The sequence below is a fragment of the Ornithodoros turicata genome, chromosome 3 (assembly GCF_037126465.1).
Source record: "Ornithodoros turicata isolate Travis chromosome 3, ASM3712646v1, whole genome shotgun sequence".
Classification (NCBI taxonomy): Eukaryota; Metazoa; Arthropoda; class Arachnida; order Ixodida; family Argasidae; genus Ornithodoros; species Ornithodoros turicata.
In genome coordinates, this window is record NC_088203.1 from 63,019,364 (window position 1) to 63,043,925 (window position 24,562).

Consider the following 24,562-nt stretch of genomic DNA (forward strand, 5'->3'; position numbering starts at 1 on the left):
AAAGAGCCAGCATTTACAAATTCGTTATATAGAGGTTCAACTGTAATTGGAATTTCTTCAGTGCGTGTCAGAGCTGAAGGTGACCTCGTATAGATAGATTGTGATTCAAGATATGACAAAAAAATTCCTGTTGATTCCAGGATGCCGACTCAGATATTTGGAGGCAAAACTGTACTCGGATGTTCATCAAGTGTTAGGATCCAACTTTTACCTCGAGTAATTAACTAACTCTTTTTTGGGTAAAAAAGAGTCCACTAATTCTGTGAGTAAATACGGTATTCACTTATCTCGGAATACTATATGACGTACTCCAAATGCAATCAGTTCCTGATGTTCATGACATGCACTGAGTCCCTATGTCTAATATCTTTTTTCAGCTTTTATGTTTACAGACGTAAGTACCTAAATATAAGCACAATCTCTCTCTATAAGATATATGTGTGATAGTAACTTTAGTAACCATTGGGAACAAGGTTTGCCAACCAACATCCATATAATTTTTCATGTTGTGCTGGAGATTTGTTTTTTGAGGACAACACATACAGACATAAGCTTCTCAATTAAACTCACAAAGTGTATAGATTTGCATAGTTTTCCTTTTCTTCTTTTTTCCCCACCCTCCTTTCCCTTCATTTGTTTTACATATAATGACCCCTAACTAGCTCGTCCTGGAGTAGCCAGCCAGTCCCGAGTAGTTTGGGGCAAACAACTCGATTTTTTCTTTTATCAATCAGTCAATTAAAGTGGAGTGCGGCAGGGTGGTATGTTTTCCAAAGTAGTAACTCACAGTTTTTATGTTCTCTGGTGGAGCACAGAGAAAAGTGTTTATGGTTGTAAACATTTCCGAGTCTATCATAATGGCGATGGACAATTACTTTGCGCTACAACGAAATTGAAAGCATCGTGCCTGCACTATCTTAACGAAAATTTCTCTTCAAGCACGTCATTACTATGAGCTTCTGTACATTGCAACTAATGCTCGTAGCCAAATGAGCACCCTCTTTTATTCTTTTATTTATTTTTGCTTGCCACTGAGAATGTGAATTTCCACTTAATTGTGTTAACACGTGTGGTGCGTGAACACAACCTACCCTGTGCTCTGCATGAATGCATTACTATGTGCTTCCACAGCCATTGAGAACGCTAGTCTGAACCTTTAGTTCAAGAGCATGTTGAAATTACTGATCAACATTTCACGAAAAGGATCAAAACATCTTGCTTACTAATGTGGTCTACAGATGACTGCATCTGTTTCTTACATCTTTCATTTTTGCTTGGTCATAGGCTTTAATTTACAAAATGTAAGTGAATAGAATGCTTTGTCCTAAACACATACTTGTTTAGTAACACACTTACGGTGCAAAGAGGGAAAACTGTAACATGAAGTGACAGAAGTATTAGTCAAGCTCCCATTTGTTCATTACCTCTGTTATACATTTTTTTTGCGATGTCACCTTGAAACATTCGCAACCAAGTTCATACAGTGGAATCTCGCTAAACGGAAATCGCTTAAACGGAATTTCCGTTTAAATGGAACAAAAGTCTGGGATTTGGTTGGTTTTGTATCTTTCCAATGTAATTTTTCTTCCATTAATCAGAACAAAAATTTCTGAACCTCCACATAAACGGAACCAACAGGACAGTTTTCTGAGTACTCTCCAACTTTCCCAGCACGATCGCCACACGCATCATCACTTTCCGGCGTTGGTTTCTGGTTGCGTACAGCGCCGCCACGCCGCCTTGCACATGGTGACATGGTGACATAACATCCCCCATCGACGAGAGACGGGAGTTTCAGTGGTCTCAGTTTCAAGCCTGCATTCGTTCGTGATGGCTACGCCCAAACGCGCGCACTCGCGCATGATCTCGACTGCAAAGAAAAAGACTTGGACTCTGTGACTCCGAAGAGCTTAAAAATGCTTGCTACTGTGGATAAAGTGTGCCCAAAGTATGAATATCCAAATGAGTGGGCCAATTGTTCGTGTGAAGGTAGAACATCTTAATGAGGACTAGAATAAAGTTGAAAATTGTGTGTGTATTCCTCATCTTTGATGCAGTAATGTGCATAAAGACTGCTTACAGCTTTTGCACTCGTGGAAATTACACCATTTAACATCTCACACACAACTCAGCACACGGAACTCCTGTTAAACGGAACATATTTTCCAGATCCCTTGAGGTTCCGTTTAAAGAGATTCCACTGTAATTCATTTTTCTTAATTTCTTCCTTTTTTGACACATATTATTCGGCTGTGTCAACCTTCGCCATGGCATTGCAACTATATTTTGCTACTGATTTTTTTGGTGTTCAGGGATGCATGTGATTGTGTTGGTCTTGTGCTTCCGTTCCATGTTTTGATTGCAGGTGGTGCAGGACTTTGCAAACTTCATGCGCATGGCTCTGTTGGTGATTATCAGTGGGGGCATAGTGGCCCATGCCCTGCTTTACCCAGACTTTCCCTTCTCTGTTGAACTGGTGCGAAGAGCTTTCCACAGGGCCTGGTTTGCTCTCTTCCTTACTCATATCTCAGACCTCGAAGGTAACTCATCCTTTGGCACGACAGAGTGACTTAAAAGAACTCTTAGATGGTATTTTTTGTGAAATGATATGGATATCTCACACTGCCATTAATAAATACATGCTATGTTCGTTCCAGAGGACTCACGATGCTCAAAACTAAAATATACGGAAAAGCAAGAGGAAGGTGCCTGCCGAGTCAGCATGTGTAAGGCTTAATAATTGTTGTCACACCTTTAATGTTCAATTTAATATGCATTTAGTCTGAGGTTTTTCATTATGGATCTTTGCCACCAGCTCGCTGCTCTTTGTTCTTCAACGAAAGGGAAGCACTACCTAGGGAATATCAAAATACCATGGATGCACTATCCCTCTAGGTGGCATGCTTTTGTGCTGGCATTCTATAAAACAATTGAGGACCGGAATTTCTTATCAAGAAGTTGCTTTAGCATATGCAGTATATAATCATGCAATCTGTCAGCAAAAGGGGCATGTACATGATTTCTCTATGCATGAATGTATGTGTGCATTCGTTTGTTCACAGTGGCAAGAGTGGCTACATACCGTATTTACACGATTCCAAGACGATTTTGTTTTGTTTTTCAACATATGCTGTACTAAAAATCTGGGTCATCCTGGAATCGAAACCATGTGACGAGCTAGGCACCCATTTTCCACGCGCAGAGGCGGTGAGATACAAGGGAAAGTGGGCGAAGGAAAGGCATAAAGAGAGGAGGGAGAGAAGGAACCACTGGAATTTTCCGAACGGCACGTGACAGGCTTTCACTCACCAGGTTCCCCTTCCGTTAGTTGTAGCACTTTGCGTTCTTGCTGTGCTTAGCCATATCTAGTCTTGCCGCACGTGTTTCTAGCTGCGATTCTTCACATACCATTGGACACAGCATGCGCTACTTGCCGTATGGCACTCAGGCATACGTTTTATTCTGCTGCTTTCAAGCGGAAAGTCATAGGAGGAGCGAAGGCTACAGGAAACAATGTGGAAGCCGGAAGACGCTTCGGAGTGTTGGAAGCGAATGTGCGAAGGTGGTTGGGACAGGAAGAGAAAATCTTCGACTGGTCATCGAACTGCAAGGCCTTCAGTGGTCCAAGGAGCAGGCGTGTGATTGCTGCGCCGATTGCGCATTTTTGCGCTCATGCGAGGTCCTGCTACATTCTGCTACAAAACGCCAAAATGTTGAACTTGCTGTGCCACTGTGCGCCCATTCTGATTTCTTCCCCATTTTGAAGAACAACAGTAAGAAAACAGAAGTCTTTGCTTGAACTAGCTTACACGTCCGGCTAACCCATCTGGCTTTGTCGCCTATCGAGTCAGTTCAAGCCATATGCTAATCCAATCCGAGTCGAGCACTCTACCGTGCAGCGGTCACATGGTTCCGGTTGTGCTTCTGGAGATATGGTCTGCGGGCGCGCTCAATCACGTATGGCGGTACCTACATGGCTTTGGCATTGTCGAAAGTAACAGGTAATCAGCTCATTGGTTTCTTTTATTGTAATGTGACCTTATACTACAGCCGTAGCCACAGGAGAGAGTGTCCTTCATTAATACGTGCCGTGCGTCTCTCTTTTGACACCGGCCTGGCACGACAAACTTGTTTTCGAGGGCTTACAGCAGTTTAGTATTTGAACCTTGTAGTATTTGAACCTTGTTGCACAAAATAATTTCTTACGGAAGGGTCTTTTGTTTGGTCTGCTTTTGTTTAAAAACCATGTCCTTGTGTAAAATTGTATACATAGATGTAGGTCACATTCATACTCATATTGTTTAGGACTTCTATTTGTTCAAAAATGCATACTCAATTCATGACATTCTGCAGATCGCTAGATCGTCTTGTTTTCATCGATATCTCAAAAGCAATTGTGTCACTGTGCTTTAAACTGCCTTTGTTCTTAAAATTCGCTTTCAGTATCCTAATTCTTTAATATGAATTGGTACATGTGGCGGCCCGCGGAAGACGACGACGATGCGCCTCTGCTGCCACGCGCTACGGCGCTGGCACAGCAGTTCTACCGGCACCGTCCTAGTGTGAGGCCACGTCCATCTGCCCGCTGGGACATTCCATCATCGCCGGTCAGGACTCATGTAGGGGTACACCACCTCCTCTACATTTGGTGACCCGAACAACGAACACCATGTTCGGCGTAATTCGGCCATTCAACATCCTAAATTTTTCGTCGGCAAACCAGCAGCGAACCATCCTCTAGCAGGCAAGGCGCACCGGGACCACTGTTCCACCGGGGACCCGCAGGGAGACCACAGTAAGCTGAGTTTCTGGCCTCCACCTGCTTCACGATGGTCCTCCCCGGCACTTCTCTGGCGACAAACAGCGTCCACGCTTACGTACCGGTCGCGGTACTGTCGCCCACTCAGCATCCCACTCACCCAACAACAATCAGCTCTCAGCAACGCAACTCAACGCATTCACTCAGCAACAATCAACGCTCAGCAACTCAACGCATTCAACGGAATCAGCAGGCACTGCACGCAATCGGCAACCACACAGCACTCACACCTCATCTCTGGAACCCGCCCGGATCGCAGCGCTCTTGTTCCCGCCATCCCGCTGCTGCATCAACAGCCACAATCGCAAGCCGTATTTCCAATCGTCCACCATCCACGAGTCGTCCTCATTCTCCTCTTCATGGTATCGACGCGGACCTCAACCGCATGCACCGCTCCGCGTCTGAGGGGGGGAGTGATGTGGCGGCCCGCGGAAGACGACGACGATGCGCCTCTGCTGCCACGCGCTACGGCGCTGGCACGGCAGTTCTACCGGCACCGTCCTAGTGTGAGGCCACGTCCATCTGCCCGCTGGGACATTCCATCATCGCCGGTCAGGACTCATGTAGGGGAACACCACCTCCTCTACATACAAATGAGAAAAATACAGAGCGAAAACTGAGGGATGACATCGAAAATGCAAGAAGAATGTCATGTCAGCCGAGGGTCCCAAACGGTATGAAATCAACAACCTTTAGAGACATAGAGAGCGGGGAGACCCTCCTATCACAAAGCAGAATGAAGCTTGTAGCAGCCCCGGCAAATCTAGAAAGGAACAGAAAGGCATAGTGCAATAGGAATAGCCACCGAGGCACTTCCGAGGCACTTGATAACTAAAATTTATTATTTTAAGCAGTTTCTACGTTGTACAACACTTTAACAGTGTGTTCATTGTTAAACGTTTCGTGAAACATTAACCTCATTGCACTTTTGTCGGTTCATTGAGCTGCTCCCAAACTGCTTTTTGCTGCTTCAAACAGGCATTTTCTCTGCTCCGATTTCTGCTCCAAAACTGCAAAGTCCAATCACACCCCTGAAAGAGTGGGCGGTATGGAGATATTGAGAGGGCCCTTGCTGACTATGGCTGTCTGAAGCGGGCCTCCCTCAGTCAGCTAGTATCCTGGATCTTGGATGCTTAAAAGGCCATTATAGAGAGCCTCATTGTGCGCGCATTTAAGAAGTGCGGGATTTCGAACACGATGGATGGAATGGAAGATGACGTGCTCTGGGATGACTCTAAGAAAGAGAATAGTGATGCAGACGATGTGGGCGACGAATGAAGTGTTTAAGAGCAAGTACTGGACCAAAAATATATTTTCTTCATTTTGGGGGTGGTAGAGAGGGGGGTCGTCTTACAGTCAGAGTCGTCTTCAATTCGTGAAAATACATGTATGTTCATTAGGCTTGCTACTGTTCACACTTAGGGCCCTATCCTCGTCAAAACTAATCGACCTCGATTACTTCACGTCACAAGATGTAGGGCGGGGCTGCCACGGAATACTCCGCTCTTAGGTCCCGCCCGTTTCAGTTGAAACTTATACCTAGTTTTCCTTCGCAGCCTCTCGGCCCTAATCTTGGACCGTGACCCTGCATCATTTTGACGTAACAATGACGTAAAAGATTAGTTTCAAAGCTGAAAAGTAATGTAGCGAAAGAGGGTCGATTACTTTGAGCGGCGACAGGTTTCATGATGGGTCCGCATGTGCATTTCCATTTATTGTGTTGTATAAAGTCTGTATGTGCTCGTCACAACGAAAAGTTCATATCTTTCTTCGTTTTTGTTTAATAATGACAGAAAAGCAGTGCTGCACAACGCGCTTCACAGCGTAACACAGTTCTTCTGCGCGGATCGCCGCCTCGTATGCGTGAGAGTGGAGCGCTTTTCGAAGCATCGTCAGAGGCACCATACAATCAATGTTCTTGCAACATAGGGGTGTGCACACAAAAAATTCATCAAAGTTCAGTTTGCTGAGTAAAACTATCAAACTTATCATTTCGTATATCGAACACACGAACACACAGAGAAATATATAAAAAAAGCTCATAAATAAAGCTCAAGATTTAAAGCCCGAACCGATTTCTCATAAACGCGTTTACGGCTCGTGCCACACTGTCCGTTCGGCCCTTTGCGTTTTTATCGTTTTGTTGCCTGCCATCAGCGCCAGTTCACGGGCACATACCGCATTATCAATGCCAAGTACAATCATGGTGTCACACAAACATTGCCGTCTTGCACACCTGTACGTCATGAAAAATGACAAACAACAAAAAAGGAAATTACGAGCGTGCTTTTTTGCGCATTTTCCACGAAATTTAGTTTTACGCCGGTAGAGTTTTCCGTTTCCGACACCAAAGAACTGAAGCAACAAGGCAGGGCGGGCAGATCACAGGTGTGGCCTTCGGATTCTCAGGAGGAAACACCGATAAGGCGGGTCGCTTTCCAAAATAACACGTTGGGCCATTGGTTGATAAAAGGTGTCAAAACCACTTTTAATATTCACGCCTTTTCCGATTGTGCACCAACGACAGAAGAGATTTAAAGTAATTGAGGTCGATTACTTTGACCATGATAGGGCCCTTATAGTAGTAGTACTAGTAGAGTGAATGTAGATGCACAACAAATGTATCACTTTGTTCATGCGTGCAGACAGCGACTATACCTGCTCAAATCCTGGCGTGTGGCCTTACATCTTCATAATTCAATTCCTTGTCCTTCTGAAGTTGGTCCTGCTCACCCTGCTTTATGCATTATTCAGGTATGTTGTCCTGACTGGAGTGTGCAATAGGCGATTTCAGAAAATCCCAGTGCTCCTTGTGTACGCGTTGCATTCTGAGAGATTACTGGAATGAACTGTCCTTCACGTTTCGTTTTCGCTCTCCTTGACTCCTCGTGGACAATTGGCCAAGAGAGGAGGAACTGAAACAGTTTGGAGACGTTCTCCTCCTTTGTTACCAGCAAGTTCCCATAGTCCAAAGCAGTGCTAAGCCCTCTAGGATTTCCTGAAGTCGTCTATTGTGCACATTAGGTACCATCGAATTTGTGATTGAAAACTCGGTAAACTGTACATCATCTAATTTTTCTTTACATCTTTCTAAAGGTGTGCGACATCTGGAATACGAATCAAATATTTCTGACATTCGATTCGTATTCGTATTCGAAAATTTTATATTAGAACTTTCTGAATATTCAAATTTTTTCGAATATCGTACCGGCTTATTACCAAGCTGTTGCGTGTTGTGTGCTTCAATTTGTATGTTGTGGTAAGAGCGACGAACATTAATAGTATAACAACTTCAAAGTGACATGCGGAGCTTTTGAGGTTTCGCTCATCTGCGAATGTGTCGCTACCCGTTCACTAACCGGAACTAGTACACAAGTGTATACAGTCTCCGTTGAAGTCTGCCACAGTGGAATGCTAAACCGCGGTACGCTTCATGCGCCGTTAGCACAGTCGCGGCTTCAGTTGATTACCAAACAAATTCTACAGCATCCAGTTCGGGCAAATTCCGGTTAAATACCAAAATTTTGTTGGGGTCGAGCTGCGCACCACTGTTCCCCGTGCCACTGCATGCCGAGTCAAAACCTGCACCTCAAACTTTTTCTTTCCTATTGTGGTAGTCACCTTTTGCGTTGCTATACTTCACAGCTTCAACCAGTCATCAGCGATATATAATCAAATCATGGACGCACTGACACTGATAATCGAGGAGTGCAATGTAAAAATATTTCGACATAGTTTCTCCAACCGCAGCATGGTGAGGCCACATGTTAAAAATATCAAATAGGACGATGATAACGGTGCAGAGTCAATAGAAACTATACTCACTGTTGTTACACATCATAGCTTTAGATGAAATAAAAGAAGTGCTGAACACGAACGTCACGGAAACGATTGCGCGTGATAAGCACAGACATGCGGCATTGTCACGGATCGCGATTAATGAATGAGGCTGTTCTAAACTATACATTACCGTCAGGAACGATTTGTCTCATGTGTGACATTACGCATGATAGCACAGTGAAACTGTACAGTTTCTCGCCTGCATGACAAATGCGGAAGGCATTGCCAGCGCAAGAAAGTCTATCAAAAAATTCAAATCAGCTATCCTCTACATTTTGTCCAAAAATAATTACCCCCTGTTGAAGGTTGTTCAGAAATGTAAGCTTGACTCTTGCGCTGAAATTCCTGTTGAAGGATCACAAACCTGACTCGGGATTGCGTCAACGAAGTAGATTGGCACAAGTAGAACCGCTGAACATGCACGTTTGTTGCGAGCACAAACACATTTTATCTAGCTCTAAATTGACACAGCTTTGTGTCAAAAGCTTTTCCAAGGATAACATAAGTGCCGATACCACGTGAGGCTCCACACCTTTTGAGATCGACGACTTCGTCCATTGCTCGTCATCCAGTGCCGTAGTCACCATCATTCTCACTATCGGAACTGCATTGTCCATCAGAACGCGCCTTCCCCACGGGTAATTCGTTAACGCGTGCTTGGGTGGCGACACGCGACTGTCTGCCAACACACGTTTTGGAAGCCACAGTACTTGTTTTTTTTTTTTTTTTCGGAACTTCGGAGGTTTTGCACCAGTTCAAAATCCGTCGAGCATGTGCAACTTCGGGTCGAGCCACACGTCTCGGAACCGTAGACACCATCGTATTATGCAGCAAACCAGAGAAGAAGAAAAAAAAGAAGCTTGAGGGCGAGAGCGCGATGTGGAGAGGGAACTACATCCTCTACTTCTTGTGAGCCCCTTCCGCCCTTTCAAAGTCGCTCGCAGTGTAACTCAAGACGTCCCGCATCAAAATCTGCACCGTAAAAATTAGGGATGTACATGCTGTCACTTTTCCGTGTGACGAAGCTCTCAATGTGTGCCATATGCTGCCACATAGCTTTGGGGGTATCTATCAACTACCGATGATTGCACGGTGTCGACTACCTTGTAGTAGCGCTGTCGACACATGTCTTCTGCTGACTGGAACGCGTGAGCATCTGATCCCTCATCATATCACCGTGACACCTTTGTTTGCCTTGAAACCAGAATGCATGGCTCTTCAATGTCAAACTTCTTTGCTTCCGTTTGCATTTCGTTCCAGAAGTGCGAGAAGCCATGCCTAAGTTCAATACCTCGTTACCTCGTAGAACCTACCTCGTAGAACCTCCTTAATTCGAAATCGCTTAATTCGAACCTCCGGATAATTCTAACTCTTGTCTGGGTCCCGTCCAAGCCGCATGTATTTCAACGGGGAGAAACTCCCGGTAATTCGAAAGGACGAGCGTATACACCGCATAATTTGAACCAACAGAGCTCGTGCGTCAGACCTGAACAGGTCCCAGCTCCTCTGTCCCCCTGGTTATTGACCTTCTGTACGGTTCCCGTCCTCTTTCCGCATTTTGCGCTGTTCAACGACACTTTCACCTCTTTACGACAGCAAGGAGCTTACGCGAACGCTTGCGTTCTCCCTCCGTCCCTCTCCTCTTTCTCTCTTTTCCTCTTGAGGCCGTGAAGGAAGGGTGGAAGTGGTGCATTCGCGTGCCGTCACTCACTTTTTTTACTTTGCGACTGTCAATATCGTTCTTAGTTAAAAAGGATAAAACCCTCACTGCAGGAAAAGACATATCGCTCTACGACCCGTTCACTGGCATTTTATTTCCCTATCTGGCACCATGTCGGACATGCACGCGGACATCATCGACGCCACGTGCGCCAGTCGAACTGGACCAGAGGACCGTGCCGTGCGGAGTGTAGCGACGAAGATTCGGATGACCCAAGCCGCGAACCAGTGCCTTTACCAAGTGCATCTGATGTAGCATAGGCGCTGGATATGACAGTGCGCTATTTTTCTTCTGAGGAAAATGCGGATGCCGCGCTTGAACTTGTGTCCAAATCGAAAGCGATGCTAACTGTCCCACTCCAGGAACCGGTTGGAAGAGTGAGTTACTGACTGCTTTTAACCCTAACTTGCTTAATCATTTCTGTAGGTGCATTTTTGTGAACATATAAGTCCTGTATTTCCCTCAAAGTTGTAATGGCCGGCTGCGACGCTCTGGCAGTTTTCTCCGCTGTAACATCAGTTAGGCATTGGGAACGTAACAACGGTATTGGCGGAGTTCGGCAGCAGTAACGATTTTAATTACGCCACTATAAATGTGTCTTCAAGTGACATCAGTACCGCAAATGTATAACACGACTCGAAGTGTGTCGCAACGCGTCTAGACACGCTCCCTGCGCCCACGCCCCATTCCAGGAGAGCGTCTCCCGTTAGTTCGAACTCCACTTTATTCGAACAAATATCCCAGCCACCTTGAGTTTGAATTAATGAGAGTCCACTGTACGAGGTGTGTCCAGAAATTAAGAACACAAAGGCCAGCACGAGTACGGAAAATTTTTATGAAACGAATTGTGAACTCTGAGGTAATCTCGCAACACTTCTTCATTTTTCTACATATTTGCCGCCATTTTCCAAGCACTTGTTCAGCCTGTGAACTAGATTTTGGATCCCGTGGTCATAGAAGTCTTCCGGCTGCCGTGTGAACCACGTCATTACTTCTTGTGTCAACTGGTTGTTATCCGCGAACCGTCTCCCAGCGAGAAGTTTCATCAGGTGAAGAATAGGTGAAAATCACTCGGCGCCAGGTCCGAGCTATTACCGGGGATGCTCCAAAACCTTCCACTTGCATCTCAAGTATTTAAAGAGATTGAAACATTTATTTTACTGAAAAACAAGCTTTCGGACGGAGTCCGTCCTTCATCAGGTGCGATACATTGAACACTTGGTAGAGATATTTATACTAATGTACATCAGAGAAAGGGGACAAAGAAGGTGGTGAGGAGGAAATACAAATTCTTATTAGAGAGGACTGAGGCGCGAAAAAGAACACACGAAAGAAGGCGATGTACAGTAGGAGTGTTACCGGAGACAAAATCCGTTAAGAGATCTCAAGGGAGCGAACATGGTAAAGAAGACCGCTGGAAGAAATATTACGCTGCTGGGGTTTGAGAAAAGATAAACAATGGCAGCACTCGTGTTTAGCCTGCATTCTAACGTAAAGAAGCTGAGAAAAGGCTTACGGTTATTAGGAGTTTTGCAAAAGTGTACCAACTCCTGGGCCCTCTGTCTTTAAACTGTTGTACATATACCTTGTGTTCTCAATGGACATGTTACAATTCCTCCAGATTTTATTTTTCTTTGCTTATTACTTTTTCATTTTTTTTTACCCATTTTAAGAATGTACCACTTTTGCAAAACTCCTAATAACCGATAGCCTTTTCTCAGCATCTTTACATTAGAATGCAGGCTAAACACGAGTGCTGCCATTGTTTATCTTTTCTCAGACCCCAGCAGTGTAATATTTCTTCCAGCTGTCTTCTTTACAATGTTCGCTCACCTGAGATCTCTTAACGGTTTTTGTCTCCGGTTTTGTCTCCGTTCAATGTATGCTGCACAACATTCACACCATCAGGGTTTGGCTATCAGGGAGGCAGACTGCTCAGTTAAACAATGACCACCACCACTACTGGGCTGACTTTGCATGACTTGTAGGACAAGAAAAAAGCTAGGAAAAAATTTTAGACACTAGTGCCAAATGCGAGTGGCAATGCAGCCCCTTTATATATAACACAGATATGCTACCTAGTTAATAACGAAAGATTTCAAGTGAGACTTACCTTGAAATAATAACTAAGCACTGCGGTAAAGTCTTTCTGTGACACTTGAAGTTCAACCCTACAGGGCAAGGTGGCCACAATGTACCTTAAAGCACTGCCGGAACAACGCCTCACTGTTATACGCAAAGGAATGCAACGGGCGCACGCAGGGGAAGGCCCCGCAGCCCCCGCGCAGTCGGCGCCTATGCTCAGTAGAGCCGATATTGACGTTATCAGCGAAGAAAGAAGTACCCAAATACTGCACAACTGCCGACGGTCGGGAGGCAAAATGCCGGCCCACTACCGCTCATATACCGGTGAAATAACCTCGAGACGCTGCTGGAAGAAGCCGCTTTTCGCACTTGACAACTGAAAGCACCTGTGAGGTTTGTCATAGCGTGTTGTCCAGCGTTTCTTTCTTTTGTAGTTCGAGTCCATCACGTCAGTGGACCATCACCCGAATGTGTGCGCAAATTAAACAACAGCACCGCAATAACTTCGGTAGCACGCGAGCAGGCGAGTGGCTTGTGCATCACGACAAGGCTCACACACAGTGTTGAGCATGCGACAGTTTCTCGTGGAAAACGGAATGACAACGGTTTTCCATGCCTCCTACTCCCCTGCGATTGTTTTTTATTTCAAAGACTGCAAAAGGGCCTTAAAGTAAAAAAGTGTTTTCAAGCTGTGGAGGAGGAGGTAAAGAAGAGAACGACAGAGGCACTGAAGGCTATCACCTTGCAAGAGTTCCAAAACAACAACTTTATTTGAGATGATGAATGGGGAGTCTCATCGCAAGAGTTCCAGAACTGTTTTGAACAATGGAAAAGGTGGTGGGACAAGTGTATTGTGTCTCAGGGAGAATACTTCTAGAGTGATTAAATTTTGGAAATGTTCTGAGAAATATACGAATTTCGAAAGAAAAAAATTCTCAATATTTTTTCATCCCCTTTCATGTACAGTAAAAGCTTGTTAATTCGAATCCAACGGGGCCGTGAAAAAAAGTTCGAATTAAACGAAGTTTGAACTAACAAAAAACAGATGTGCAAGGCCACGAGTGCATGAGTAACAGTAAAAAAATTTAATTGTGAAAGAAATCAGTTAATGATTTGCCTTTGACCGTTAAAACTAAGCACGGTCAAGCTTTGCTCAAGTGCACGCACGTGACGTAGTGCTTCGTCTTGTCCTTCCTTGAAGCTGAAGAAAAGGCGTGCAGTGCAGCCATGACCTCCGTTTTTAACGGCTGCACTGGCGCCTCCTTCCCTTCCTCATCCGCGTCGCTGTCCACGGGTCAACCTTTTGTGGGTTTGTCTCCGACAGAGATCTGCATAATTATCTCCTCGTCCGTTAAAGTCCCGCAAACCGCTGCGGAGCTAACATCTTGGAACACCTCACACACGGGTGCAGGAACTATCTCTTCTGCCTTGGGTTCGGACTCCTGTAGCTTGTAGGCTTAGGCTGTAGGCTGTAGGCACAACTTGGGGCAACAAATCCACAGTGGCAAAAACAGTTTGTAATCGTTGCTGGAGTAACCTGTTCGCACAAGCGCTCAATCTTGTTCAGGAGGCCAGCGTCGACTTCACGGAGGATTTCTAGCTTCTCCTTGATTGTCTTCAACCGGTATTTCCCTCGTGAACTAATAGCCGACATTGTGCACGGTAAACGATGACAGCAATGCAGGCAAGATGTCGAAAAAGACAGCTGGCCGTTTGCCTCCCCTGAAAGAAGGGGAGAGGAGAAGATGGAATTTGGTGGCGTCTGCTCATTGGGAAAAAGTAGGAGAGGGCCTGCCAAGCCGCGCAGAGATGACGGTAGCTGGGAAAAGCCGAGGAATACAAGGCTTTCGATTGTGGCGCGCAGTTCAAACCCTCGAAAGCTGCCAGCAGCAGCGCGCGGTTGCAGGTGTGCAGTTCGAATTATCCATAGCAAAGCCGGTTTGAGTGTGAATTAATGGGCTACCTTATACACTTATGTATACGGGAGTGTGGCGAGAGCATGATGACTTGCTCGAATTATCCAGAAATTTGAAATAAAATTAACGAGCTTTTACTGTATGCACTTTCTGGCTCCCATTGCAGCTTCTGCTGGTGTCACTGACACCGTGGAGAGCTGGTGTCTCGCAGGGGCACCGTGGATTAAGCTGGACAGAACAAAGGTCCGTGCTGAGTGGCTGCCAGGAATCAAAATGAGGCACGCTCATTTATTCGTCGTCCTTTTTGGACCTTTGCCACTGACGGCGCTACAGTGCTCCCCCCCCCCCCAAACCGTACTAAAAAGGAACGGTCGACGTAGCTGACGACCAAGTGATGTGTTTGGTTGGCATCAATTGACGTGAAGAGACGTGGTGGAGAGCAAGGGGAGCGGACAAGGGAAGGCGGAATGTGATGTAGGCAGGCTTGACTCTGTCGAGGTTGACGGTGTTCGGCTTGCCGTTGATCTCTATGTGGACAGTCTTGGGTGGGACAGAATGGGATAGGGACCGGAGTAGGGTGGCGTCAGCGAGGGTTTTGCATGATCGGTTCTGACGAAAACATGAGTCGCAGTGGTTAGGTCCTGCCTAACGAAGACTGTGCGATGGGTTGGCATGCGAGGTGGAACGGGAGTGACGTGTCAAAATAACTCCTTTAGCTCTCGAACGTAGTCACTGTGGGATGGATGCGGTTGATCGGCGCTTGGGGTGAGGAAATCTCCTGGAAGGTGCAGCAAAGAACCATAAACGAGCTCAATGCTCAAACGTGCGCATCAGAGATCCTGCTTAACAGCAACGCGTATGCCGAGCAACGCAAAGGGAAGGTGTCGATCCAGCGTGATCGAGACGGTTGTGTCGTGAGGGCTACTTTCAACTGGCGGTGCAGGCGCTCAACCAATGCATTTGCCGCGGGCTGGTAGGAAGTTGTCTGTACATGGTGTGCTCTGAGGAGGCTGGTGAAGGCTGTCAAAGAGAGCACAACGAAACTGCGGACCCCTGTCCGTTGTGACAGTGGATGGACATCTGAACCGTGCCACCCATGTGTTCACAAAGGCTTCGGCGACGGCTTGAGCTGAAATGTCGATCAAGGGAACAGCCTCAGGCCACCTCATAAATCGATCCACGCATGTCAGGATGTACTTGTAACCATGGGATGTGGGTAGTGGGGCAACTATATTGACATGAACGTGGTCGAATCGAGCTCGTGGCGGAAGGATTGGGTGGAGCTTGGTCTTAGTGTGCTGCCCAACTTTCGAGTGCTGGCAGGAGACTCAGGTTTTCACCCATCGCTGTACGTCCTTATGGATGCCTGGCCAAACGTACCATGCTCTGAGAAGCTTCTGAGAAGCACGGACACCAGGATGGGCCAGACTATGGGCAGCGTCGAAGATCTTCCTGCGGAGTGCGACAGGAATAAGTAGACTGTTTGTGCCAGTGGTTGTGTCGCAGAGTGCAGACATCGTCGTCGACAGTCAGTGATGGGAAAGTCAGTGATGGCTTTGACCTTGTGGTCCAGAGGACGGATACCGGCGGCAGAGATATGATGGCCGAGGAATTTGAGCTCAGACACTCCGAATGTGCATTTTTTTGCATTGACAACAAGGCCGTTTTCTTGGAGTCGACTGAACAGCTGGTGTAAATGGTGTTCATGTTGTTCAGAAGATGTACTGAAAACAAGCAGGTCATCAGTGTAGGCTACCACAAAGTCCAGTCTGCGGGTTTCTTCATTGATGAAACGTTGGAAAGTTTGAGCAGAGTTTCGCAGGCCAAAGGGCATTCTGACGTACTCAAACATCCTGAAGGGAGTGGCTACGGCCGTCTTCGGTATGTGCTCAGCCTCCATAGGGATCTGATGGTAGGCTTTAACTAGGTCGACCTTGGAAAACGTAGTAGCCTGTGCTAAGAGTTTGGAAAAATCGTTCTTGTGTGGTAGAGGATATCGGTCGGGGATTGTGCTCACATTCAAGGCTCTGTAATCACCACATGGCCTCCAGTCATTGGCCTCCTTCTTAGGAACCATATGTAGTGGCAAAGCCCAATTACTGGCGGAGGGTCGTATGAACCCCAGGGCCAGCATGTGCTCAAATTCACGATGAGCTATAGCCAGGCGTTCGCTGGAAAGTCGTCGGAATCGTGCCGTAACCGGTGGACCTGTTGTCTCGGCACGATGAGTGACATTGTGTTTCACTGACGCGGAAAGGTTGCATGGCTTCACGAGCTCTGGGAATGCCGCCAAGGTCTTCTCGTAGCGTGAAGTTGGTATAAATGTGCAAATACCAGCAGACTGTGCCGTAGGGATGGAAGTGACAGTAGAGAGATTCGTGATATTGTCCCTTAGGTGGCGGTGCCTTATGCTGACATCGAGATTGTGGTAATGCATGAAATCCACCCCAAGAATCGGGTGCTCAACGTCGGCAACCACGAAGAGTCACCTGAACATCCTGCGCAAGCCTCTGTCAAGAGTGAGGGAATGTAAACCGTTTCTGTTGTTGGAGGACCTGTTTGCAGCTTGCAGTGCTGGTGTGAGACCCTGATGAGCTTTCTTCTCGGAAGGTTTTGCGAGTATAACGCTGACTTGTGCTCCAGTGTCCACAAGAAACTGGTGTTTCCCGATGCGATCCCTGACATACAGAAGGCGAGCAGGTCGGGGGGCCTTGGTCGGTTACCGCCATTATTGACAGGCTGTGGAGTTTTCCTGCCAGCTGCGGGGGGCTCGGCAATGGGTGGAACGGTGTCGGAAACGTCGGTGATACCAGCGACGATGCGCTGGGGCGGCGGCGACTGCTCGAACGGGGCCTGCGAGTTTGGCCTTCAAGATTAGCTTGCAGACCAACCATTTGCGTCGACATTTTTTCTATCTCCCGTGCCAAACGTGCAGTGGCACCTTCCAGTTCACTGGTTGCCGGAGAGGGTGCGGCTGCAGAGGAATGCACCATTGACGGACCGGCTGAAGCATAATCTGTGAAGCGGTCGGCGAGGTCGGCCAAACGCTCCAAGGTCACATCATCGTTCCCAGCCAGGATGAGTCACACATCTTGTGGAAGGCGGTTGAGAAAGAGCTCGCGGAGTGGTCGTTGGATCAATCTCCCAGGAGCTGCCTCATCCGATGTAGGAGCTGCGACAGACGTCGGTCACCAAGCTCCTCGGTCGTAAGGAGTTGCTGTATCCTCACTCTCTCCAAAATCTGCATGCGCGAAACAATGGCAGACTTCACCGTATCATAAGCATTGTCAGGCCGTATGGAGGAAAGGACGTTATCAATGTTGTCAATCAGCTCCGGGGGGGATAAACGGCAGCACTTCGCAATATTTAGTCATCTGGCTCTGGACGCGGCGGGCCTGGAAGAGTGCTTCGACTTGTCGAAACCAAGTCTTTGGATTCTTAATCAAAAACGACGGACGTCTTAGGGTCGTAGTCGTGGAAATTGTCGGAGAGGACGATGCCATACCAGCACCTCCATCGGGAGTGCTAACTCCATCTCCGTGAGCGGCCTGAGGCTCACTCTTGAGGTGCGCTGAGTTCGGGTCACCAAATTTGTTGATAAGTTGCTTAAACAAAGGTCCATGCTGAGCGGCTGCCAGGAATCAAACTGAGGCATGCTCGTTTACTCGTCGTCCTTTTTGGGTCCTTGCCACTGAGGGCACTACAGCACACTGTCTGTGCTGACCCCAGATCATGTCCTTCCTGCACTGGGTCAATGGGCTTAAGGGGTTGCAACAGGTCATCCCAGGTTATGTCATATAAACGTAGAAGATACTTCTTTGCACTGATATGAACCTGCAGTGAAAGCTTCACAGCGAAGAGGGTAATAGAAGCGGAGAAAATGGGCACCGCGAATACTGACACTCATGCGGCTCTGACATCACAGCCCTCGCCACCGCCAGTGAGGCAGCGCACGAGAAGTCACATACTTACGGCTGCCAACGAGAATGGGCACAGCTCCGAGCTGTGTGACGTCTGCGCTTTGCTCTGCAGTATGGTCGAGGGCTTGTGCCCCAGGGCGGCTACTTAATACACCTATTGAGTCCCAACTTTGACGAAATGGCCGTCTGCAGCTGGGATGCTGGCGATCAATATCTATTATAAACATACCTTATCCTATGTATGTACGGTATCCTTCATGTGCAGCCATAGCTTTTTCCTTGTATTAGCTATTATCAGAGATGAGGATGTTACTCGACACAAGGAACTGGTTAAAAGTTAAGTTTCTGTGTACAAAATGTACTTAGGCTACTAGATAAGTTACTAGTTGTGAAAATGAATTTAAAGAGACTATCGCATCCAGAAACGTGTGCAAGAGACTGGTACGGTAATGTTCGGCACCGCTTCACAGTCTATTTGGCCAAGTTTCTCTTCCCAAAACAGCTTGATAATAAATCGATGAGTTTTGAAGTTTCACACTCCCTCTGCAGCTAAGGAAGCCCCAGCATCATGATGACGTAAGCCAGGCACACGAATGGGAGCGCAGCGCAGGCGATTGTCTCCGAAGTCATCTGCTTCACGTTCGCACCACAATATACTAAATGAAAAGTCCTCAGTACTTATGCTGACTTTTGCTTACCAATGTGAGTTCTGACGTGACCAAGTTGCGTGGAATACGAGGTTACGCTCCTGGCTGTACGAATACGTCTAATGCTAACCAGAAACAACATTCCACAAGCCGATCAAAGTCTCTCCGTGACCTGCAGACGCCGTCCCTCCATCCCGACAGTCGGTCACCAAAGGCCCTCCACGGTACTTTGCAACGAGGTTTTGCACCAGTACAAAATCCGTCGAGCATGTGCAACTTCGGGACGAGCCACGAGTCTTGCCTTGTCAAAATGTGTCTCGGAACCACAGACGATGAAACCGCAGAGAACAATGTGGAGAGGGAACAAATTTTTCTACTTTTCGCGAGCCCCTTCCGCCCTTTCAAAGCCGCATGCCTTGCAACGCGTGCAGCTAATCCCTGGCAGTCATGTGCGGATAAATGCACTGCGTTCTCACTTCATTTCTCAGAGAGACTAGAGCTCTTGAAAATGCCACTGTAATTTGTTTTCAGTGAAAAGGTGCATACTTGCTTTTCGATTTTCATGCATTTTACCGGCCGCTGGGAGAATTGTGGTCGCTACACGCAAGCAAACACGCGCGTTATATCGATGTCTTGTTTATATGTACTTCAATGGGTGAGCTGACAGCAACCAGCAATTTGATCGTAACTCGACTGAGCCACCTCATACAGTTAAACATCGTTATAGCAAAATGCAATACGTACAACGAAATTCGCGATCTAATCAAATAATTGACATTCCCCATCAGGCTGTCATAGGGAACAATGCATTTTAACTTCCGCTAGCTCAAAGTTTTTAAGCCAGCATCTCGATACAACTAAAGAAAAGCATTTACTCCATCCGTAATATGTGGTGTGTTTATTGATTGCATGTGTGTATTTGCTTCTTCGCAATTGCACAGTAAAGGTTGAAAGTGCGACCCGTCCTGTCTTTGTCCTTGTTCCTTGTCGCTACATGCCAGCCAGTAATATGTGGTCAAAGGTAAAAAAAGCAAACGGCGCAAGTGCGTGCTCTTCTATGGGGTACTCCTGTTCTGTTTTTCCCTCTCAACTGCACCCTTTGTAGGTAAAGCAAAACATCGTAGCCTGTGATGATCGCAAGTGATCTGGCTTTTGTTGCTTGCACCGTGTGTCGGAGTCTGTTAGCCGGCAACAGTGCACCTGGAGAGGGTGGTGGCCAACGTGGCTTAGCCGATTTGTGGAGTGCAATTTCTGGGACAAGTATGAGTGGTGCGCACATGCGTAATATTCATAGTGAACCAAAAAAGTGTTCGTACTACAGTAAACCCCCGATAACTCGAAGTAATAAAAACCGGAAAAAAGTTTGAGATAAGCAGGGTTTCGAGTTAAGCGAACAGCGAAAATTATGTTGCCACGATGTTACCACAATGCGCTATGTTATGAAACGTAAAAAAAAAGCGTTCCTACAGTAATAGGGCTTGTAAACAATTCCGAAGCCATTTATTTTTTAACATCATCTGACACTGAATAACTCTGTAATAGCAATCTGCTTGGCATTCGCGTCTGTGAACAAGAAAGCATCTTCAAACACTTCAATGCAACGCATGAGACGCTCCTCCTGGCACGTCACTACCGCGGGCACTCTCGACAATTTCTGTATCACTCAGTTCACCACTACTGGAACATTGCTGTCGTAAAGGGCATAGTCCTCGATGTTCAAGTCCTATAAGTCACTCTCCCCAAAACGTGCGAGGCGCATCACGTTGTTGCAGAATTCATCACAGCCACTGAACTAGTCTGCTGGCTCCAATACGGCTGTGGAAGACCAGAAACCCGCATGAATGAAACAGTTCATGCTAATGGCTTGATGAACTTGCTACCAGGCCTTTGATAAGTGCCATCTTCTGCTCCAGAGTCAGGGACTTCCATGTGCGTTGTTCAGCCATCATGGCGCGAAGAACGAAACGAAACTGAGATGCTCGGACGAATGCAGAGGAGGAGTGATGTTGGGTGGAAAGGGGAGTGCTGTCTGCCTGCCACAGCTAGCGGCGCGTGAGTCACTAGGGCTGAAAGGCTTTGACCTTGACCTAGCCTGGGGGACCAAAGAATGCATGTTATCAGCCGTAGGTACGCTGACCTACCGGTGATGGAATTTCGAGATATCCGTACTCGGGCAAAAAAAAGCTTTGACCTAAAAGGGCCCAAATATATAGGAAGCATTGGGACGTGGATCGGGATGCAAAAAATATTCAAGATAACCGATATTTCGAGATAAGCGAGTTTGAGTTAACGAGAGTTTACTGTAAATAGCTTGAAATATAACACGCTATGTATAGGGTGCTCTGGCACGGACTTTAAAAAATGCTCTAATTGTATCATCACAATTCTACTGCATATACATGTTTATGTTGCTTGCGTCTTTGCAGTTAGCAGCATAAATCTTTTCAAATCTAATAAATTTCGATACAACAAAACATTTCATACAAAAAAAGAAATTGCGATCCCCACAAATTTCATTATATGTACAGAGGTTCGACTATACTATAGGTATACGTATGAGATTGTGGAGCACAGATGCAATGACAAAATAGGGCAGGGGACTCAAGCGGATCATATCCAAATATGCTGGCGGAAGGCGGACTTAAAGAAATGAGTAACGAATTCAGCTGGTCGTTGTAGTGCAGAAAAAGTTTCCCTGGCTTGAGTGTGCATGTCACACGACAGCTTCAATCCAACATGCGTCGCGTTTCATTGGTCCTTCCATTCGCTCTTCGTTCGTTTTTAGGCTGAACACACACTACACTGTGCTGCACAAAAATGACCAGCTGAATTTGTTATAAAACAAAGGCAGGAGAGGGAGATTTTGGAGGCATTTCTGAAGGTGAGCGGCATCGATTGTGTAAGTTGTGCATCAGTATTGTTGCTAAAAGGGAACAGGTTTTTTATAACAGGGAATATAATTCAAGGTTCTATAATAAAGTATTGTTGGAAGTGCGCTATCTGTGTGTGCCTGTCTATCTTTTAGTCTTTTTATTGCTTTTACTATCGTGATATATTGCCAACGGGCCCAACATGGTGTTCTGTCTGGACATTGCCAATTTCAAAACATGTCAGATGTGTGGGGCATTTGAAAGGGTATTTCACAATCTTGGACCCAACCTGCCTTAATCAAATGTACATACGACAAAGATCTCCCTTTCCACGGTGGTACGGGTTATGTAAGGCACATTATGGACATGGCACAAATTAAAGCTGTAGATATTGCCGAACTGTTTTCTAAAGGCAGGCATACTCATTCTGGATGAAAAGGCAAATATCTGGAGACTGCTGTGACAACAGATGTGTAGGCAGTGTGGGAGTCATTAGTTCCCCGTGAGAACGTATGTCTTGAGCATTTTTGGTGGCAGGTAATTGGCTGACCCATGAGGAGGTGTGCGGCAATCGTGGACAAGGTGCATTCTAACAAACCAGGCAGTCTTGTTAGTGATGGAGACAAATGAGATGACAAGTCTGTGACGGGATGTCCTGCCGTGGACGTGACCACTCCCCTCAAGAGGCTTGTGACTTCGCATTGTCTCAGGGAAAAGTTTATCTTGTCATTGGACTGTTTCAGGAAGCAGTCTAAAACTGAAACAAGTGCAAATATCTTCATTTTTTTAATAAATGCACATGTTCAGTTGCTTTAGCATTGTATTGGAGCACAATTTTGACTGGCGATTTCACGAAAGGTAGTGGGAGTATTCTGTCGAAGAGAGTGTGTAACTGCCGGATGACTAATTAACTAAAATTCATTCATCAACTATTTAATTAGAGGCTTTTTAGGAAATGTAAATTAACAGAATTGGAGCCAGTCATTAAAGCCATCCTCTTCTAAATATCCTAAAATGAGCATGTAGTTTGAGATACCCTTCACCAGACCTCTGGCAGTGAGCTGAATCTGAAACCAAGTGTGTTGCAAGTGCAGAAAGAATGTCCACTCCCCTTCAGAGGGCCATGTGCTTTGGAGTGATGGAGATGATTTGGGTAGGAGCTGATGTGCTTGCCAGATAAGCTGCTTTGAGGACTAGATAAGCCACTGATGCCAAATGTCTTGTCCTCCTTGCACTTCTGATGTGCATGGTTCTTATTTGCATAGCCAAATTGGACAATGTGTATCTCAAAGTATGTTCTCGTTTTGGGGTCGTTAAACAAACTGGGTAGCTTTTAATTATGGCTGTTATCTCATTTTATTACAGATAACTTGTCACTGTAACTGAGTGTCCAACCAAGTCGGATGTTTTTTTGTTTTGTTTGTTTCTGTGTTAGTGCCGCGGAGCAACTCTAAGTAGCATGTGTCCTGGCGTCATGACTGCCTGACTGCCGTCATCACATAGGTCCTCATGGACCATAGGCAATGTATTTGGCCTGCCCAAGTACATGTCCAAGTATAAAGAATGTGACAGAAAGCTGCTTTGAACTAAAACAAGCAAAGATATCTGTTCTTTGAAGAAACTTAGCAGAGTTCCACTTGTTGATGTGTTGTATTTCCACTAATATGATGTGGACTAGTTTTCAAAAACAGACTCTGTTATAACGATCAAATTCTGTTTTCCCATCAATATTGCTATAAATTGACTTAGCTTTGTGATGTATAATAAAGAGAACTGAGTATATCACTAGAGTAAAAGAAATAGTAATAGTTTTGCCTGCTTGCCTAAGTACTATGTAGATAGTAAAACGTGCTGCTTTCCTCATGGTGTCAAGGTGTCATGTCCCTACTGTGCACATGGAGCTAGGGGTGGTCATTTTCATGAACAAACTTTCCAAAGTTTAACTGTCAGCCGAACTTTGTAAGAAAAGGGAACTGAAACAATATTTGCTACACTTAGGACAGTGTGTGGTATGTGACAATGTCACTCTTCTACACATGGAAGATAGTAACATATCTTACCCTGTGCAGCAATACGGCCCGCAAGATCGAAGAAGCGTCGGATGACATTTGGAAATTTCAACGCTATCAATTAGTGGTGGATTTCATGAATCGTCTGTGTCTTCCTCCACCCTTGAATATTATCAGCTACTTCATCACCGCTGTGCGCTTCCTGTGTCATCTCTGCACTTGCAAGTTCTGCAGAAAAGTTGACGAAACGGTGAGGTGACCCCCAAAAGCAATATGCCACTTTGCTTTTTATTTATTTATTTCTTGATACTTTGAAGGCAAAGCACTACAGAGGAGAGTGGTAGTTAGTTATGATGCGATGGAATATTTCAGCATTCATACAAAACAATGACTATAATGTGGTTCCACTCCATGCCTGTTCTTGGCATGAAGGAATTAAAGAATGTATTTGTCCAGCATTGTGGGATTGCTACTTTGAACTGATAGTCAATGCGAGATGACACATACGTTAGGACTGTGAGAAGATGTTCTTTACAATGGGGTTGTGAAAATAGAGTGGAAAAGACAAACCCTGCTGATTTTGCGGCGTGAAGCTGATGGCTAATGACTATGTGTGTACGAATATTTGAGTTCTCGAATTCGAATATCAGTCACTCGAAGTATTCGATTTGCGAATCAAATACCCAATATTCGTTTTTTCGAATATTCAACTTTTCGCCGAATATGAACGACACCT

At 45.9% G+C, this 24,562-nt stretch overlaps 1 protein-coding gene across 6 annotated transcripts in view; it reads left to right on the plus strand.

Moving 5' to 3' along the window:
* LOC135388537 (transient receptor potential cation channel subfamily M member 2-like) overlaps positions 1 to 24,562 on the plus strand; it is a 408,615-nt gene that overhangs the window by 300,930 nt on the left and 83,123 nt on the right. For all 6 annotated transcript variants that reach the window (XM_064618137.1, XM_064618138.1, XM_064618136.1 and 3 more), the window contains exons 18-21: positions 2,366 to 2,540; positions 2,658 to 2,726; positions 7,465 to 7,573; positions 23,887 to 24,076. In XM_064618137.1, coding sequence (XP_064474207.1) covers positions 2,366 to 2,540; positions 2,658 to 2,726; positions 7,465 to 7,573; positions 23,887 to 24,076 — 543 coding nt within the window. The remainder of the gene's footprint in view (positions 1 to 2,365; positions 2,541 to 2,657; positions 2,727 to 7,464; positions 7,574 to 23,886; positions 24,077 to 24,562) is intronic.